The sequence below is a fragment of the Arvicanthis niloticus genome, chromosome 24 (assembly GCF_011762505.2).
Source record: "Arvicanthis niloticus isolate mArvNil1 chromosome 24, mArvNil1.pat.X, whole genome shotgun sequence".
NCBI lineage: Eukaryota > Metazoa > Chordata > Mammalia > Rodentia > Muridae > Arvicanthis > Arvicanthis niloticus.
In genome coordinates this window covers 411,267-432,034 of record NC_133432.1, presented here as the reverse complement: position 1 = coordinate 432,034, position 20,768 = coordinate 411,267, and the positions used below count along the sequence as shown (strand labels likewise).

Genomic DNA, 20,768 nt, shown 5'->3' with positions numbered 1-20,768 from the left:
AGAGAGAGAGAGAGAGAGAGAGAGAGAGAGAGAGAGAGAGAGAGAATGAGAGAATTACAGACCAATTTCCCTTAAAACCACGGATGCAAAAATACTTAATAAAATAAATAAAATACAAAACATGTCAAAAGATCATCCTCCATGATCAATGAGGTGGGCTTCATTAAAGAGATCCAGGAATGGCTTAACATAATGTACTTAACATGTAAGAAAATAAAACAACTCATCATCTCATTAGATGATGAATAATTCTCTGTCAATATTTAATCACACTTCATGATAAAGTTGTTGGAGTGATTAAGGATACAAGGAACAAACCTAAACATAATAATGTCACTTTACTGCAAACCTATAGCCAACATTAAATTAAATGAAGAGAAATTCTAATTGATTCCACTAATTCACAAACAAGACAAGTTGATCCATTCTCTTTGCATCTATTTAAAATACCATCTAAAAGTTTAGCAAGAGCAATGAAACTGAAGATGAAGGTAATATAGATTAGAGAGGAGGAAGTAAAGGTATCATTATTTGCAGATGATATGAGAGTATGCATAAGTGGGCCAACACTTTTCAAAGGCAATTCCCAGAGCTTATAAACCCTTTCAGCAAAGTTGTTGGATACATGATTAACTAAAAAAGAAAAACCAGTGGCCTTTGTACAAATGAGTTTGCAAGTGCAAACAAAATACAGAGACATCGTGAAGTTTGAAATGATTGTTGATACTTGTCACACTTTTTTCCTCATAATAAATAACCTTGAGTAACTCAGTGTCAGTGTGTTGGGTAAGATCTTACCAAATTCTTTGTAGTCACAGATTTCATTTGACATTATTGAAGGTGCTTAAAGACTACTGTAATATACAAAGTCTTTAATAGGTTGATTACTTACTAAAGAGTTTAGTCTTCTATAAAGATAGCAGAAAGTACAAAACTTTAACACATTGACTACGTTTATGGGATTTCTCAGATTATGACTTTTTGTCACCATTTCTAGGACAACTGCCACATGCAAAGGCTTTACCACATTGCTTATTCATGGCATTTCTCTCCAGGGTGTATTCTTTTATGTTCATCGATAACTGTGTTGTGAAAACGTTTTATCTCATTGATTACATTTGTAAGATATATCTTCAATGTGTTCTGCTATGTATTCGAAGATGACCATGATATCTAAGTGTTGGGAAGAAGCAAAAGAAACTTGCCCTAAGGACTGCCTTTTTGTTATTAACCGCCACTTAATCATAAACTGAAACTAAGCTCAAGTCCCGGTCATAGGGGACGTGTGTACTTAACAATATCTGACCAGCTTCCATCATTCATGTTTTGTTACCTAAAAGATAACAACTATTCCTAACCATGATTTCTGTTATTCATGTTTTATTCCTCAAAATATAATACATGTTCCTAACCACAAAAGAACAAATGGCTGTGATAGTGTAGACCACACAACCTATATTTTGTATCATTTGACATAGAGTAACAACAGAAAAAAAAACCTGATTGGAAGAAAAATGTAACTGTAACTTGGCACAGGACTTTGTGGTTTTGACTTTTGGAAGATATATAACTTTCTGGCTCAGGGTGGGTGTGAGGCTGGGGTATTACAGCTGAGCTTCTGAGTATAATTTTGTGGCCCTGATTTATCAGTAGTGACTAGATTGCAATAAATTCTTATCATTTGCCTCGTCTGTGTGTGAGTTGTGTTGGATCATAGTGGACCCCATAACATAAAGATTTTAGCACATTATGTAACCACTGTCCAGTATGAATAGTTTCATAGTGATGAAGACTACGGAGGTGTGCAAAGGCTTCATTATACTAAACACGTTCATAAGGTTTTTCTCTAGCACATATTCTGTCACAATAATGAAGACTAGAGAATTGTGCAAAGGCTTGACCATATTAAATACACTCAAAGGGTTTCTGTCTTAACGTTTCCATTGCTATGAAGAGAAATCATGAACAAGGCAACTCCTATAAAAGCAACAATTTAATTGGGACTGGCTTACAGTTTCAGAGATTTAGTCCTTTTTCATCATAGCAGGAACCATGGCAAGCATGCAAGAAAACATGATGCTGGTGAAGAAGCAGATAGTTCTGCTTCTTGATCAAAAGGCAGCCAGGAACTGCCTGCCAGGGAGCTAGTAGGAGGGTCCATTCTGCACTGGGTGGAACTTCAAAGCCCACCCCCATAGTGATGCACTTCCTCCAACAAGGCCACATCTCATAATAACTTCCTCCCATTCCCTGAGCCAAGCATATTTATACTAATACATTCCATTGCCTAGACCTCATACGATTGTGCATACATATGAGTATATGGGGACCATATTTAAAAACAGCACAATTCAAAATATGTGAGATTCAAATTAAAAAGTTCCATCATTTATAGCATTCTCAAAATGTTAAAAGTCTAAAGCTCTGTGGGTCCCTTGTGCTGGAGGGTTTCCCACGATGATCTCTTGACTGGGGACAGGGACAAGTTGAGAGCAGGAAGTGCTCACTACTGTTTTTGTGCTGCCTCCGGCCTGCATCTCCACTGTTTGTAGGTCTCCTGCCTGGCCTGATGCAGGAGGTCGAGGCCAAAGGACACAGAGTGCAAGTAGGAGGGGAGGTTGCCTGCCCCGGCTGCTGCCTCTGCTCGCCGAGCGCTGCTGTCACTGATAGGTCTCTCCCAGGTGCTGCACATGTCTCTCCAAACTGAGCTGATCCAGGCCTGGGCTGGGCCGATAAGGAGCTGGCTAGCTGGCAAGGAGGCAACTTGGTGATCCAGGCAGGTTCTGGGAGAGCAGACTTCTCCCCAAGTGTTACAGCCCTTGTGTCAAAAACTCTAGGACACCAGGATGATTTTTGAGCGCCCACTTTACTTCCCCTAGAGCCCTTATATACAGTTTTGGGGTGGGTTAGGGTCTGGCATCAGATAATGCCTATTGGCTCAGTCTGAGAGCTTGAAGATACCTCATCTGCATGTGGGAGAGCCTGAGGCACTGGTCCTCATGACTGATGGTCAGCAACCTCTCTGTGGGAGGGGTTGTTGCAGGGATAAAGCTAAGTGAAAAGAACTAGGGCTTGGGAGCAGAGGGAACTCCTACCATTCAATAATGGTCCTAGTTCCAAGCTTGGTCTCAACCAAGCACTCAGCTGCTTCTCACAGTCCACCGCCCTACAAAGTTCAAAGTCTCTTTTGAGATTCATCCAATCATGTAACTATAATTCCTTATACTTTCCAAAACAAATAGCACATCATATATGTTCAAATTTACAGTACTTACTTCCCAATTCCTAATCACCATTGTGAGAACATACTGAGCCAAAAGAAGACCAAAATCCAACAAGGCAATCTCCAAATTCTGCATCTCCATGTCTGATGTCAAAGGGTTCTTCAGATCTCCAACTCCTTCCTGCTTTGCTCACTGCAGCACAATTCTTTCTCTTTGGCTGATTTTATTTCCTGAAAGTAGTTTTCCTGAGAAGGTATTCCATAGCTTCGGAACCTAAAAATCTCGGGGGTCTCAAAGTAACTTCAAAATTATACCTTCTTGTTCCAGTATCTGGGATCCAGAGATGATCTTCTGCGCTCCTCAAAAGAAAGAAGCAGGGTCTTGTCTCCAGCTCTTCCCTTTATAGTATACTAGGATCTGCTTGATACTGCTCAACTGCTTCTGTTGTTCTTTCTGCTCATCCCATGGGACTGACATATTCAATATATTGGGTTCTTCTCTGACAAAGTCTTCACTGTGTTCCTCTCATGCTCACTTCATTGTGTCAAGCCTTAGCTGCACTGCATGAAACATTCATGCCTAAAAACCAGTGCCACCAGGGTGAGTCTTACACAGTACTGAGTCAAGCTGCACCACAAGGGACAACCTTGGCTATCTCTGGAATAGAAATTCTTTCTCCTCTCAGAAAACACTTACCAGAAGATGTCACTTCAGTGGTGCTGATTTCTTCTTCATCCCCAGTAATTTTTTTAACTACAGCTAACCAGCATCAGTTGTCTCAATTGTCCTTTCTATTCTTGCCTCTAAAGCCAGAGCCACATGCACAAAGCTGCTGAGTTCCTCTGCTTGCTGGGGCTGGAACATGGCCCCATCTATTACATCATCACCAGCTTTATATTTTTCAACAACTTCACTGCCTAAGCTTGGCTGTCCTTGAACTTGCTCTGTAGGTTAACCTTGAACTCAGATCTGCATGGCTTTGTCTCCTGCATGCTAGGTAATACATGTGTAACAGTTTGCCTGTACCTAAGCTTTTCTTTACCTAAAACATGTTCTGTCCCAGGAAGACTTGAATCAGAAATCTGCTTGACACTCATCTCCTGGGATTTAAGACATGTACCTCCATGCCTGTACTGAAGTATTTTATTTTAGATCTTAAAATGAAAGCCCAGAATATTAATCACAGTTCATCGGTAGTCAATTTCACACATACTGGTGACCCTTGAATCCACATGAAAACAATAACCAGGTGATAATAAAGCTTAACATGTTACAGTTCTCCTTTGCACAACTGCAAATCCATAAGTTTAGGTGGATGGAATCTTGCCCTAATGTCACCATTCCTTTAATACCATTTAATATAATTAATCAAAGGATTTAGCTCCATTCAACTTCCTGGTGAGGCTTTTCTCTTTTGACCTAACATTTTATATTTTTTTCTTTCTAAGATTACTATGCTTGATCAAAACAATCATCATGAGAGTAAACATAGGTCAAAGGCTTTGTTTGCTTTACTAAGAATTCCTTTGTCAATGTAAGGAAGATCAACCTCTTTACCTTATCTTCAAGGATACTCTATAGACAAGGGCAAAAGACAGAAACATTCTTCAGCAAAACATCATAAAAACTATATACAAAGTTCAAATCACCCTCAGTACATATGTGTTTGATATTTCTACTAGGGCGGTGCATTAAGTTCCACTTAATGCATGTACAAATCCAAATCTAAAAATCCACACTGTTCCATGAAACAAAACAAAACAAAACAAAACAAAACAAAAAAAACATGGTCAGGCCTTTCATAGCAATGCTTAAATCTGGAGTACAAACTTGTGTCTTAGAATCTCCGTTGCTAAGAAAAGACACTGTAACCAAGGCATCTGTGTTAAAGGCAAATACATAATTGGGCCTGGCTTACAGTCTCCCAATTTCCCAACTTTAGTACAATCAAAAGTTTCTACTCAGTTTGTGTTCTTTGGAGACCACAGAGATATGCACAGGCTTTACCACATTCATTACGTTTGTAAGGTTTCCCTAAAGCGTATGATTCTTTAAGTGTTTGAAGAGTACAGTCACATGCAAAGGCTTTACCACATTCATTAAAATCATAAGGTTTCACTCCTGCACGTTTCTTTTGTGTATTCAGAGATGACTGTGTCCTGGAAAGGCTTTACCTCATTCATGACATTCAGTTTCTCTCCAGTATGTGCTCTATTATGATATTGGAGACCACTGTGATGTGTAAAGTCTTTATCACATTGATAAGGTTTCTCTCCAGTATGTGTCTTTTTATGATATTGGAGACTACTGTGACATGAAAAGGCTTTATCACATTGATTACAGTGATAAGGTTTCTCTCCGGTATGTGTTCTATTATGATACTGAAGACCACTCTGATGTGGAAAGGCTTTACCACATTGATTACATTGATAAGGTTTTTCTCCAGTATGTGTTCTTTTATGATATTGGAGACTACCATGATATGAAAAAGCTTTACCACATTGATTACATTCATAAGGTTTCTCTCTAGTATGTGTTCTTTTATGTAATTGGAGACGACTTTGACATGAAAAGAATTTATCACATTGATTACATTCATAAGGTTTCTCTCCAGTATGTGTCATTTTATGACATTGGAGACTACTGTGACATGAAAAAGCTTTACCACATTGATGACATTGATAAGGTTTCTCTCCAGTATGTGTTCTATTATGATACTGAAGACCACTCTGATGTGGAAAGGCTTTACCACATTGATTACATTGATAAGGTTTTTCTCCAGTATGTGTTCTTTTATGATATTGGAGACTACCATGATATGAAAAGGCTTTACCACATTGATTACATTCATAAGGTTTCTCTCTAGTATGTGTTCTTTTATGTAATTGGAGACGACGTTGACATGAAAAGGCTTTATCACATTGATTACATTCATAAGGTTTCTCTCCAGTATGTGTCATTTTATGATATTGGAGACTACTGTGACATGAAAAAGCTTTACCACATTGATGACATTGATAAGGTTTCTCTCCAGTATGTGTCCTTTTATGATATTGAAGACTATCATGACATGAAAAAGCTTTACCACATTGATTACATTGATAAGGTTTTTCTCCAGTATGTGTTCTTTTATGATATTGGAGACTACCATGATATGAAAAGGCTTTACCACATTGATTACATTCATAAGGTTTTTCTCCAGTATGTGTTCTATTATGATACTGAAGACCACTCTGATGTGGAAAGGCTTTACCACATTGATGACATTGATAAGGTTTCTCTCTAGTATGTGTGCTTTTATGTCTTTGGAGAGTATCCTGATGTGAAAAGGCTTTACCACATTGATGACATTGATAAGGTTTCTCTCCAGTATGTGTGCTTTTATGTCTTTGGAGAGTATCCTGATGTGAAAAGGCTTTACCACATTGATTACATTCATAAGGTTTTTCTCCAGTATGTGTCCTTTTATGATATTGGAGACTACTGTGACCTGGAAAGGCTTTACCACATTGATTACATTTATAAGGTTTCTCTCCAGTATGTGTCCTTTTATGTCTTTTGAGATGACTGCAATGTGAAAAGGCTTTACCACATAGATTACATTCATATGGTCTTTCTCCACTATGTGTCCTTTTATGGATTTTGAGATGAGACTTTCGTGAAAAGGCTTTACCACATTGATTACATTCATGTGGTTTCTCTCCAGTATGACTTCTTCCATGCCTGCAACAATAATGAGCACATTTAAAAGCTTTACCACATTCATTATCCAGATTAATCATTTTATCAATATGAATAAATTTTGCAGTTGGTCTAATAATAACACTCAGATTGTAAGGTTTTATCCCTTTGATGTTCATGGTTGTACTCGCTGACTATGGGTTGCTTTACCTCTTTGAAAATACCTGTGACAGTAAGATCATTTGTCTCACATTTTTAACATACTTTTTCTATATGAGATTTCTATATGATGTATTTCACATCTCTGATAATATCAGGGTATTAAAACCCTGATTGCTTTCTTAGTTTTTCCTGTAGTGTGCATCACACCACAGCAGCACTGTAAGCCAGGACTAACAGAAGAATTTCCAAACTTCTAGTACCCACAGAGATTTTCTGCAGTGTGACTTGGGGATGTCCCCAGTACTGTCAGAAAACCAATTAATTGCCAATGTCTATCGTATTCAGAAAGTCTACCAAAGGCAGAATACTACATATCTTCTCATTTTTCTGGAGTAGAAAGAGGTACATTGCTTCTTTCAACATTCCTATGCTCACAAGGTTTTATTCATTCTGACAATTGATATACCCATTAAAAGAAGAAGGACGAGTGAAAAGTTTCCATACTGAATTTACATCATTTGACAATTTGTTCTTTGTAGACATGTGGTATATAGATTAAGGTTTCTCAATGACTTTCTTCACTCTCATTAACTGACCACTCAATAAACTTAGAAATGTCACTACAAGAATATGAGTATCACCAAATTTACTATGGACTATTTGCTTATTAGATGCCTTTGGATACATATTTATCACTATTCAACGTGCAACATCTAAATATTATGAGACTATTCAGATTGGTAGTTCCACAGCAAAGCTCTAATGGAGCTACAAAACAATTGAAGGTATCTCTTAAGGCATTGTTTCCATGTCTTCTTCCTTACAGGAATGCCTTACAAACATAAATCAGATAACTGACATTGAGGAACATGGCTTTGTGAAAATACTATGATCATAGCTATAATTAAAGGACTGGTTTTTTTTTTTTACACACTTGCTTTTCTTTAGAGCTTTCAGAACACATTAAAATTTCCTCACAGGCATATTTGTATTAGCTTGCACATGAAAACTACCTTTCACGCCTTCTAGAACTTTGATGTTGTTCTTCAATATGATGATCTTCCCAACTGTAACCTAAAACACAGTACCAGAAAATGAATGATATAGTATTGGAAATTAGGTAAAATTCAAGTTACTGTAAGTTTTGACATCACTGAACCTGATTTCTTCAGCTCAAACTTCCTTTTTCTCAATTGAAATAACAGAGGATCATCAATAACCAAGAATAACTTGTTCCATTATTTTGAAAAGCAAAAAAAATTCACAGTCTTACCTATATCAGTGAGGTTCCGGTAGGTCTCCAGCATCACATCTTTATAAAGTTTCTTCTGGGAAGGATCCAGCAAATTCCACTCTTCTGCAGTGAAGTTCACATGCACATCATTATAAGTCACTATATCCTAAAATAGCCCATACATGTGCACAAGAGAAAGCATGATTGTGACATCACTGTAAACAAATGGATACATTCTAGACAATGTTACAATGTAATTCTGGTGCTTCCTCTACTTATTTCCTGAAACAGAAGTTATAATCTAATTATGCTGTCATTTTAGATGGAAATTGAAATATAAGTTTCACCTGTGTTGCTTCTGATCCCTTGGAATAGGATATAGCCTTGCAACACAAATGGCAACTGAGTGGGATATACAGGGGGAAACAGATCATCTGTACTCAGCAAACAACTGAAAAGCTGTATGAACAATTACTAACTACAAAAATGATGAGCAAGCGGCGTGTATTTGCTCATGTCTTTAATAACAGAGGTACAGGCAGGTGTATGTCATTGAACTGGATGCTGGCATGGTCTATGTGATGTGTTGCAGGATAGCAAAAGTTACATATTAAGACCCTCACTCCCCTGTAAAAATCAACCAAGGAAACAAAAATGATAGAGAGAATTCAGGGTTCTTTACTGACGTTCCTACAAAGAAATATATGTTCACTGCAGTTCTATATCCATCTTACAAAAACATGAAGTGAACCAGTTTAAACAGCAACATTAATAAATTTTACTAGAAGGGAATGCATATTTAAACAGTTAAAAATGGACAGATGAAAATATTAGTAATATATATGTTAATCAGAAATAAGGAACATAGAGCAGGAAAGATAGCTCAGGATTGGAAAGCTCTTGCTGGTCTTCCACATAATGGTAGTCAATTTCTAGTATTTACACGGGGATCAACAACTACCCATTTCTTCAAGATCAAGAGGACTGAGGACATATTCTGACAACAGTAAAGATGAGGCACACATGATATTCATATTCATCCACACAGGCACAATACTCTTATTTATTCAAAAATTTTAAAACAAATACAAGAATAAGGCAGAAACACATACACCTGGAATCCAATGAGTTTGAAGCCTCAGGCAGTATTGCTATCATGAACATGTTCTGTTGGGAGCCGACTTTTAGCAAAAAGCGGCTACCAGTTTTGCAGCCATCTTGAGCCATATACCCTGATAAGAGATGTGATTACAATAGCCTACAACAGCTGAGCACACTCTGATAACATCTTGCTTTAGATACCCAGGACTTTCCTTGGGTGTGTGAGATTAAAGGTGTGTGAGATTAAAGGTGTGTGGCTTAAAGGTGTGACTGAGAGATCAGATTTAGAGACAAGACCTAAGGGCATGATTAAAGGCATGACCTGAAGTCATGGCTTAGAAGTGAGACATATAAAAGGCTAGAGGCAGACAGAGAAAGCAACAGATTACTTGACATTAGGTAGAAGACACTTGGCTCTAGAGAGAACAATTTGGAGTAACAGAGATTCAGACACTAGGAGTAGGAGTAGACATTAGACACTCAGAAAAGAACAACAGGAGTACAACTAGGAACTAGGAACTCAAGACTTAAGACTTGGACTAGGAAGAGAGACTGAAGAATAAGTGGGATTGAATCACAATCTGTCTGGTCTCCATTCTTCCAGTCTGTCCTCACTCTCTCTCTCTTGCTGAACCCTGACCCCCAGACCGGAGCAGCAGCTTGGGCCAGGAAACAGTGGCAACCAAGCGCTGAGTGAAGAGGGCCACAACATTTTAGGCCACCCAAAGTAGGTCAGCCTAGGCCCCAACATTGTTCCATTTGGAGAAATATAAAATAATATAATATATAATTTTGCCAAATTTTAAAATTAAAGATGTGGATGAAGAGGTACACAGAAGCATGTGCTTATTTTACTTATTTTACAAAAACATGTCAGGTGGCTTCTGTGGTTTCTATATCTACAATCAGGACAGGAAGAGCTTCACAGAGAAATTTTGTCTTGAAAACAATAAACAAAAGATATTAAGTTAAAAATATAAAACCACCAGGCTTGCAAAATAGCTTAGTATTGAATACCAAATGTTTATACTGTATCTTACGTGATTTAGGGGCTGAGACCAAATGAGGAATGTATGAGAGCATGAGAAGAAAGCTGAAGGATCAGTTTCAAACACAACACAGTAGACACACAGAACAAAATATGTCCTGTCTAAAAAGAAATACAGGGAGAAAGCTGGAGCAGAGAGTGAGGGAATGGCCAATGAAAACTTGCCCAACTGGAGACCCTCCTTATGAACAAGCACTAATTCATGACATTAATTCAGGATAGTCTGTTATGCTCCCACATAGGAGCCCTGCATAATTGTCCATTAAGAGGCTCCACCCAGCAGCTGACTTGAAACAGATGCAGAGAACTACAGTCAAACACTGATTGGTCCTTGGGGACTGTTATGGAAGAGTTGGGGGAATGATTGATAACCCTGAAGAGGATAAGAACTCCACAGGAAGACCAACAGACTCAACTAACCTGGACCCTTGGGGACACTCACAGACCGATCCACAAACAAAATAACACACACAGTCTAGACTAAGGCCTCTGGAACATATGTAGCAGATGTGTAGCTCAGTCTTCATGATGGTCCTCCAACAACTGTAGCAGGGGCTGTCCCTAAAGCTGCTCTCTATCTTTGGAATCTGCTCCCTGAACTAGGCTGCCATGCCTGGCTTCATTGGAAAGGATGAACTTAACCCAGCAGAGACTTGATGCAGCACGGTGTGGAGATACCCAGGAGCCCACACGTTCTTAAAAGAGAAACAAAGGATATTAGAGAGAGGGATTCTGTGCAGGCAGGGGAGCTAGAGTAGGGACTTCACAAAGTTTATAGCCATTTTATTTATAACAGCTTGAAACTGGAAGAATCCCAGCTGTCACTCAACCAAAATATGGATATAGAAAATGTGGTTCATTTACAAAAGGAAAAACTATTCAGCTATAAAATGCAAGGACATCACAATTTTTCAGACAAATGGATACAGCTAGACACTATTATCCTGAGTGAGGTAACCCAGACCTAAAAGCACATGCATGTATGTACTCACTTACAAGTGAATAATAATCATAAAATAAAGGAAACCCACACTAGACTTCAAAGACCCAAAGCTATAAAAGAAGGAACGCCCAAATGTGCATGGTTGAATTTCACTCAGAAGGGAGAATAAAACAGTCATAGAAGGCAGATGGAAGAGAGAGAACTGGATAGGAGAGCAAATAAGAAAGGGGAATCAGGGAGAACCAGCAACAGGTGTGGGGAGAGACAAGAGAGGACCAGAGGGGAAAAATGAATCAAAATCTGCAGCTGGCTGTGGGGAGGAGTTACATTTAGGATGTGGCAGAGACCATGAATTGGAGGGCAACAAGGAGTCTATGAGGTTGATCTTAGCTGAGATTCATAGCAGTTAGATATGGATGCTGAAGAGGCAACATCTGCAGTCAGGCAGGACCCCCAGTGGAGAGTTAAAGACACCAACCAATCCAAAAACCTTTCTACCCAAAATTTGCTCCTGTCCACAAGAATGCAATCTACTACATAGATTCTGTCCAGCAGCAAAATAACCCTTTGATATCATGTTGTTGTTCTAACTTGCTACTCTGCTGCTGTGATTGAATCCTCTAAGTAAAAGCATCTCAGGTAATAAATGGTTGTTGTACATGGTTCTGTCAGATCAGTCTATCATTTTGGGAGCCAAGATTAGAAACTGAAGGCAAAAAGCATGGATAAACACTGTCTCCTGGCTTCCTCACTTGCTTGGTCACTGTCTCAAGCTCAGCTAACTCTCATCCAACTCAGGGCCACTTGCTTAGGGATATTGCATCCCTCAGTGGAAGAGTCTTCCTAATCAATCATCAAACTATATATCACAGACATAGCAACCAGCCGTTCTGATGAGGACAAACTCTCGATTAAGGTTCCTTCAAATGACTTAAGCTCTAAAATGTTGAGAACTGAAAACAACTGACACAGTCACAATAATGAATGAGGAAGTTGTAAAAACCCCAAACCAATGAGTTAACCATATCAATACAGGAGCTCCTGCCACCCCATGAGGGACTTGGAGTTGTGGCTGGGCCAGAACAAAATAGAGAGGGCACCTGGCTCAGAGCAGGGAAGGATATACTGGTATGGGGAGCTCTAAGGCTGTGCTGACCTGGGGTGAGGCATCTTTAACCCTGGGTTCTCAAGCCAGTGCTACCAAAGAGGAGACTAAAACAGCTGGAAGGTGGACAGAAACGCAGATTGTCTCACAGACCTGGAAATGACCACCACAAAGGACAGGATCTCTGACCCAAGGAGAATATGCTAAATTTGTTAGAATCGATGAAGAATGATCTTCCATCTCATGACAGCTCCAAGTTCAAAACTATAAAGTCACATATGAACTGGGCAGAGGGTAGTTCAGGAGGTGGAAAATGAGGTCTTTGTTTTTCTACCCTGTAAATCAAGGTAGGCAGAGCCTGAGTTTGCCCTGGATGCTGTCTGGAAGAGCTCTCTGTCATGGACTAGTCAATGGGTCTAAGTCCTGTTGTTAAGAAGGATTTAACCCAAGGTGTGGAGCTAGTAACTAAATTGATTAGGATGAAATCTGTCTTATTTCCTCAGTGAGAGAATAACAAAGTTCCACACACAAAATAGCCAGCCACAAGGGGGCAGTAAAGGCTACCCAGCAGATTCCTCCACTTGGACAGAGGAGAAAATGAAGACAGGATGGCAGCAGCTGTGAGCCCTGTCAGGGTTCCAAGTCTGCTCTAACCTTCCCAGAAATTAAGACCACAGAAAATCCGTCCACTATACCAGGCTCTGGAACATCTTCAAAGCACTTCAGGGCTATCACTCTCCAACGTATCCACTGTAGCAGGGTTCCACGTTCAATTTAGTCATCTCCCTCCACATATACTCAAGAAAAGCCTGAAAACCAAGGCACACAGACACAAATCTGGCAGACAAGCCACTGACATAGAAACAATGGTTTTCTTAACAGCCAGCCTTTGAATTTTTTAGTTGGGAGTTCTGAGGGTCTTGGGGTTCCAGTCAATGCATTAGGATGTTATGTCCAAGTCACAGAGACCCCAACAACCAACATGGAGCCTATTGTAATGCAAACACATGGAGGTCTTTATTATGAGCTCTGTAATAAGGATTCTCACCAGTCTGCCTGACATGAGATCGAATCTGAGAGACCAAGTCTAGGGGTGCTGGGTATTTATTGCAGTTACAGCAAGATTGGGACATTAACATGCAGGCCAGCAACTTAATATTTTAAAAGCTGCATGTCTGGCATAATCTGCAGGAACCAATCAAGGTGGCAAAATCATCTGAGAACCATGATGTGTAGGCTACCTTTTTCTCTGTAAGGTGTATTAGTTATTTAAACCCTAAAGTTGTACCTTGACTAGCTGTTGACAAGGGGGTGGGTATTGTCATAGAATGTTTTCTCAAGTGGTCTTTGTGAGCTCTCTAAAACAGAATTGATTGGGCTTTACAAACTCATCTTTGTGCTTGAGGTCCTTATTATTGAAAGGTACTCCTGTTCAAGCACAAGCCATGCATGGCAGTTGAAAAGGTACTTCATCCAAAGACCTACCTCACTATCTGTTACTGTACTATCTGAAACTGTTTTCCTGAGCAGGTACTCCACAGCTCTGGAATCTCAAATATTAGGGTTTCAAAGGTAACTTCAATATTACAGCTTCTTGTTCCAGTATCTGGGATCCACACATGATCATCTGCGCTCCTCAAAAGAGATTGGGTCACTTCTTTAGCTCTTCCATCTATAGCACTCTAGGTTCTGCTTGACTCTGCTCTACTGCTGCTGCTGTTCTTTCTGCTCATCCCATGGGTCTGACATCTTCAATATGCTGGGCTCTTCCCCTGCGACTAGGATTCACTGTGTTCCTGTCATACACTCCCTTCACCATGCCAAGCCTTAGCTGCTCTGCATGAGATTCATTTATGCCTAAAAACCAATACCACCTGAGTGATTCTCACACATGATCAACTCCAGGTGGACAACAAGTTACAACCTTGGCTATCTCTGGAACACAGCTTCTTTGTCCTCTCAGAAAACACTCACCAGAAGATTTCACCTCAGTAATGCTGGTTTCTTCTTCATCCCCACTAATTTTTAACTACAGCTAACCAGCATCAATTGTGTCAGTCATTCCTTCTATTCTTTCCTCCCAGAGCCACATGGACAAAGCTGCTGAGTTCCTCTGCTTGCTGGGGCTGGAACATGGCCCCTTCTATTATTACATCATCACCAGCTTTATATTTTTCAACAACTTCACTGCCTAAGCTTGGCTGTCCTGGATCTTACTCAGTAGATGAACCTTGAACTCAGAGATCTGCATGGCTCTGTCTCCTGAATGCTGGGTAATATGTGTGTAACACTTTGCCTGTATCTAAGCTTTTCTTTACCTAAAACATGTTCTGTACCAGGAAGACTTGAATCAGAAATCTGCTTGGTGCTCATCTCCTGGGATTTAAGGCATGTACCACTGTGTTTGTACTTAAGTATTTTATTTTAGATCTTAAAATCAAAGCCCAGAATAGTAATCACAGTCCATCGATGGTCAGTTTCACACATACTGGTGACCCTTGTATCCTCATAAAAATGATGACCAGGTGACAATTGAAAGATATAAAACTTTATAAAGGGTATGGAAAGTTTATATGACCCCTAGAGCTGAACCAAGAATGTAGACCAATCAGTTCACTAGCTACAGGTTCCAGGAACTGGCTGACCACAAAGAAAGCAGAATTAAAAATACAGGTCAGCTGGGTCGTTCTGGGAACTGGCTGACCACAAAATAGATGGTTGAGCAAGATTCAATTCCTGAGAAAAACATGTACAAGATGTTTCCCATATGACCAACTGAACGATGGGCTGGGACTTTCAACTATTTTTATGATATTCTTCCTTGGTTTCCCCTAACTTCCCTGGTTTGTGTTTTTTCCTTTAAATACCCTTCTCCCCTTGGCCTCAAGGTCAATACTGATTGCTCTGAGTCTCGACCTCAGCTGCCTGATTCCTGAAATAAAGCCTCTTGCTGTCTTGCCAGTTACTGGAGACTAGCATGAGGGTCTCCCCTCCTGGGGGTCTTTCAATAACAACGCCCAACATGATACACTTCTCTTTCCTACAAGTCTAGGGGCATGTTCATAGGTCTCCTACTCATGGCACCTGGAAGCATCTCCAGTCACGCCCCTGCCTCAGATTCACAGGCGCAGCCACCGGCTCAGGGGCATCCCAGGGCCTCTGTTTCCACCCGCCCACCACGGTACCTGGAAGCTCCAGTCATCTCCCCGGTCTGCCGCAGCACAGCAGCAGACAATTAGATTGCAGTGTGAGGTCTGTGATGTCACAAGAAGCCCACTGATGCCACCCGGATGGAGGTGCTCCTCCTGAACCACTGAGATGGCAGTGGCGGTACCCTGGTGCAGTCTCCCAGGCCCTCAGTGAAGTCAATTGGCTCCTGTGGGGATTTCTATACATCACGCTTGTGCGTGCACTGGGCCAGATCCTTCATGGGAAATGTAGTCTGCAGCCGCTGCCTTCTTGCTTTTTCCTTGCGGCATCATGGGATATGTAGTTTGAAGGCCGGCCGCCTTCTTGCTTTTTCCTTGCGGCATCATGGGATATGTAGTTTGAAGGCAGACCGCCATCTTTGATTGAGTTTGCTGCTCATGCGCAGTTAGTTCTCTGACCACCATCTTGGCACTTATGGGAAATGTAGTCTCGGGCCTGCTGCTATCTCTTCTTAGCCCTGCAGTCCAGGAACTCACTCAGTAGACCAGGCTGGCCTTGAACTCAAAAATCCGCCTGCCTCTGCCTCCTAAGTGCTGGGATTAAAGGCGTGCACCGTCAATTATTGATCATTATTGGCTATTGATTAGTAATGATTGTTGATTAATACTGGCTGTTGGTTATCAATTATTGATTATCACGATTATTGATCACTTTTGGTTATTGACTAGTATTGATTATTGACCATTGATTAGTACTGATTATTGATTAACATGATTATTGATCATTATTCCATCATTGTCATCCACCTGCCTCTGCCTCCCTAGTGCTGGGATTAAAAGAGTGCACTTCCACTGCCAGGCTATACCTGTCTTCTTAATGTATACTATAAAAGACAAAAGGGTTTGGACAAATGTGCTGCAGAGTCAGAGAAACCACCCATTTCTTGTGTTTCTACAAGAAAACAACTGGTCCAAATGATTTGGGAAGATTCAGAATCAGCCAAGATAGTGACACTACTCTGATATCACTGCCTGATCTAACAAGTGAGGAGCATCACCAGGGACCTCACAGGTGGTCACATCTGGCTGATGCTTCCCATGAAGCCCAAGAGAGGACCCAGCATCCCAGTTCTCACTGCTCAGCTGCCTGCCATTACCTATTGTGGGCAGTGATCCTGTGCTCACCATGACTTGATTTTAAGAGCTTCCCTGAGGTCTCCACACAGCACCTGACAGCAGAGCTCAGAGCAGGGCACAGATGATCATTCAAGCCTACACAGATACTGTGAACTTGCAGAATGGCACCTGGAAGAACCCACCTCATTGTCTGATTGGCAGGTGTGCCTGGAAGCCTTGATAGACCAGTGAGTCTTACTACTCCTCAAGGTTAAAGTGTGTTTCTGGACCAGGGTCAGATCTTTTTCAGGTCTCAGGAGTGATTTTCACTCCATTAGCATTTGTTTCTGTCTTCAAAGAGAACTCTCACCCCACCCAGACTTGGGGGAGGACCCACCAATCCAGCTCTGGCTGTTCAGCTGCCTGCTCCTCCCCTCTGAGAGCAAAGATCCTACACTTACCAGGACCTGACTTCAGACCTTGTATGAGCTTTCTTCACAACACTTGCCTTCTTCCTGTAATCAAGTTGAATAGCTTCCATAGCCCATTACTCAAGGTGCAGTGGAGGTATCAATCTGACCCACAAGTGGAAGGATACCCTGGTTATTTCTTAGCATTCTGTCTAAACTCCACCCAAGTTACCTGGCAACAGCCAGGTATGCTCCTCCCCACAGTTACCTGGCAACAGCCAGGTAGACCTGACCCACTATAAAGGTGGCTGCTTGCCCCTTTCTCTCTCTTTTGAACTCTTGATTTCTTGCTCTCTCTTTCTCTTGCCCACTTGGGCTCTTCCCTTCCCCCTTCTCTCTCCACATGATCATGCCGGGCTTCTATCTCTCTATTCTCTGTCTCTCTCTGTATTTCTCCGCTTCTACTACCCTCTTAACTTTCCTCCACATGTCTGGAATAAACTATATTCTATACTATACTGTCTCGTGGTGGGTTGTTCCTGGGGATGAGCTGTCTCAGTATGAGGCATGCCCCCCCCCCAGGAAGAAATATCTCAGTGGAGGCATGAGCCTGCTGAGACATCCCCTTCCCCCACACCTCCCCACACACCCATAGAATATATTCCATCTGTCTTTAAAGAGAGGTAGTGAAAGACCTCCAAAGGCAGATCCCCACTCAAGTCTCAGGACTGCACACACCTAAGGACTCACGAGAGACTGGCTTGATGTAAACACATGAGGCAGTTTAATATCAGAGCTCTGGGTCAGCATGTACCTTACTCAGGAGACAGTGGAGCTGATCCTGAGGCTCAAAAAAAATAGGGCTTTTATAGGCAAGGGGTGGGGGAAGTGGGAAATTTTCATGTGGGTACACATGATTGTACCCACATTGCTTTACATTTTTGAACATCAGTAGGCTGTGCAGGCAGGCACAAAACAGGAAAGATGGAAGAACACCAGATGGCCCATTACTCAGTTGGACATATCTCTGTTCTTTTAAGGATGTCATTGCATAATTTTTATCTTTCATGTCCAGCCAGTTTCTTGGATGATTCAACAGAGCTTTGTCTTGTAACTCTACATCCTCTGTAACTAATTAACTGGGCTCAAACCTGCTGGCAGGCATTTTTAACTTTTAGATTAGGGAAAAGGAATCACAGGGCCCTGCTATTCTTACTAGTTTGGGCCTATTTCAAAATTTTCTTTTAGTAGCTATGGGGAAGAGGAGACCAGATAACTGTGAGGTAGAGTTTTAGACAGAATGCTAACACCATTAACATTAAAGAGAGGTTTTAGAAAACAAGTTTCATGCTGGGCTCAGAGAAGCTACAGCTCCCTTTCACCAGATGATAGATATCAATCAACCCTGGAGAAAATCCAGAATCATAAGGGAAAGACAGTTGAGCACTATTGTTAGCCAGCATATCTTCATCAATGGCAAAGTGAAGAAAAAATCATAGTTGGATTAGTACAGGTTCTCTAGATAAACATATCTCAAATCATAGAGAGAATGAATCTTTGTATACAGAAAGGCTATTTAATAGAATGTCCCAATAAAGGCTGTTAGACAAGGTAAATTAGAAAAACAAGGACTGGTTCTTTTCATGTTGCAGGATATTACAGCTGATATTCAGTATATACCAGGATTATGAAGAAATAAGTCTTTACTAATGCCAGTTTTAAAACACAAATAAACAAACAAATCACCTTTGTTTTGTAAAAATGTAGGGCAAGTACAAAAAACAAAAACACCACCCTGTTCAATGTATTTTATATATGCATGTTGTCAAATGAATTTGTAGCCCAGATTAAAGGTGGCTCTGAACATCTCAAAAGATCAACATTAATAAAGGGTTTCTCACTTCAAAAGTTGTAATTAAAAAATATGCCCCACAGCAAGCAGGATTTGAGTTAGGGTTAGGGGATTAGACAGTCATGGTTAGAATTAGGATAATGAATTTTAGAATTAGCTTTAGGAGGTTTGGAAGTTAAGAGGTGAGGGTTAGGATAAGGTTAGGCTCAGGGTTAAGGTTAAGGTGGCTACCATTATTCTTGATGGTCCCACTGAATCAATATTATCCCTATTACACAAAGAAGAAATATCAGGCCTACAAGGTATTCATTTTGTATCTTAATGGTTTGTTTAATTCTTATTCTGATAGCTTTTCTCTTACTTATAGAAAGGCTTCTCAAAATAACCTAAAAGTTTTTTCCAGCCATTTGCCTCCAAAACTAGCATACTAACAAAAAAGCAAAGACTTTGATATTCACAGAACTCTACAGATAATCAAAGAATAAGTTGTTAAGAGCCAGACTGACTGCTGCCAGCAAAGCACATTTATGCTACCCTATGCTGAGTCTCACCATCATCTATTTCTGCAGTTAATTTTCCTCTGATATAAAATGTCCTCAGTACTCTTCTGCTCTAGACATATCTGGTTTACTTTCCTCGCAACCTCAAAATATGCTTACTAAAGATTTTTTTTTTTTTTTTTTTTTTGGTTTTTCAAGACAGGGTTTCTCTGTGTAGTCCTGGCTGTCTTGGAACTCACTCTGTAGACCAGGCTGGCCTCGAACTCAGAAATTTTCCTGCCTCTGCCTCCCAAGTGCTAGGATTAAAGGCATGTGCCACCACTGCCTGGCTTACTAAAGGTTTCTATGTGCAGTTTTCACTTGACAATGAAAATTCTGAAACAGGAATCCCAGAGAAGCAATAGACACAAATTCATGGCTTATTAAAAAATGACTTTTTATTATTACATGTAGAAGATACTCATGAGACATGGTCTGTTATTCACATCATGTACTTAATAGCAAATGAATTACAAATAAATTAACTTGTTAACTTGACCCTAGTTCATTTGTTCCTAATGAAAATAAACTTAAAAATTGATATGAAAAGACAAATATATTTAGCCAATATATCTACACAGGTACAATGAATATATAATGGTAATATGAGTCTGAATCTTTTCTTGGAATAGATAACATGAGGATGAGGATGTATAATTAAATTTTAACATCTACTTTTAAAAATATGATACATGTAAACATACAGTGATATCTCTATGAACCCTATCCTACTTCTACTACACAATGTGGTCTCTATTCCTGAAGATTCTAAGTTACTTTTAAAGAGTTTACTACTCCTAGACCAGAAGACATTATTAATACTGGACATTGTTCTAACTCATATAAGAATAACATATCTATGCTTTTAATTATGATATATACATATTTTTAAATTTATGGAGGCATAAACATGTTAATAATTTAAAAGATAGTTACATTTAGGAAAAACCTCTTTAAAAATAGATAAATACACAAAGATAGGAAGATCCAGCACAGGGCTTATCTTATCTTCTAAATTAAACCACAACCATTTTCATATCTTCGGCTCTGTTGAATTAAAATAATCACAGCAAGGCTTTTTAAATATTGCTAAACCTCTATGAGACAGAGAGAGAGAGAGAGAGAGAGAGAGAGAGAGAGAGAGAGAGAGAGAGAGAGAGAGAATGAACATGGTTGGCCAGTATTTGTACAATATGAAAGTGGA

The 20,768-nt window shown here is 40.1% G+C and overlaps 1 protein-coding gene across 4 annotated transcripts; it reads right to left on the bottom strand.

Annotated features, from left to right (window-relative positions):
* Positions 1-1,360: 1,360 nt before the first annotated feature.
* Positions 1,361-15,913, bottom strand: LOC143437519 (uncharacterized). Of its 4 annotated transcripts, XM_076922295.1 has the most exons (5): positions 15,684-15,913; positions 13,194-13,307; positions 8,341-8,467; positions 8,081-8,141; positions 1,361-6,947 (listed from the first exon to the last, which is right to left on the bottom strand). In XM_076922295.1, the coding sequence occupies exons 2-5, from the start codon at positions 13,206-13,208 to the stop codon at positions 5,330-5,332; spliced, it is 1,821 nt and encodes a 606-aa protein (XP_076778410.1). In that variant the 5' UTR covers positions 13,209-13,307; positions 15,684-15,913; the 3' UTR covers positions 1,361-5,329. The 4 variants fall into 4 exon arrangements, with proteins under 4 accessions (XP_076778410.1, XP_076778411.1, XP_076778412.1 ...); XM_076922296.1 differs by lacking the exon at positions 13,194-13,307 and having other exon boundaries at positions 15,684-15,912; XM_076922297.1 differs by lacking the exon at positions 13,194-13,307 and having other exon boundaries at positions 8,341-8,424; positions 15,684-15,912.
* Positions 15,914-20,768: the final 4,855 nt, after the last annotated feature.

Excerpts from the sequence above, each read along its gene's own strand:
- LOC143437519 (XM_076922295.1), bottom strand. Across the intron at positions 8,142-8,340 it reads CCGGAACCTCACTGATATAG|GTTACAGTTGGGAAGATCAT; the intron begins GTAAGACTGTGA and ends ACTGTGTTTTAG. Across the intron at positions 6,948-8,080 it reads AGTTCTAGAAGGCGTGAAAG|GCATGGAAGAAGTCATACTG; the intron begins GTAGTTTTCATG and ends TTATTGTTGCAG.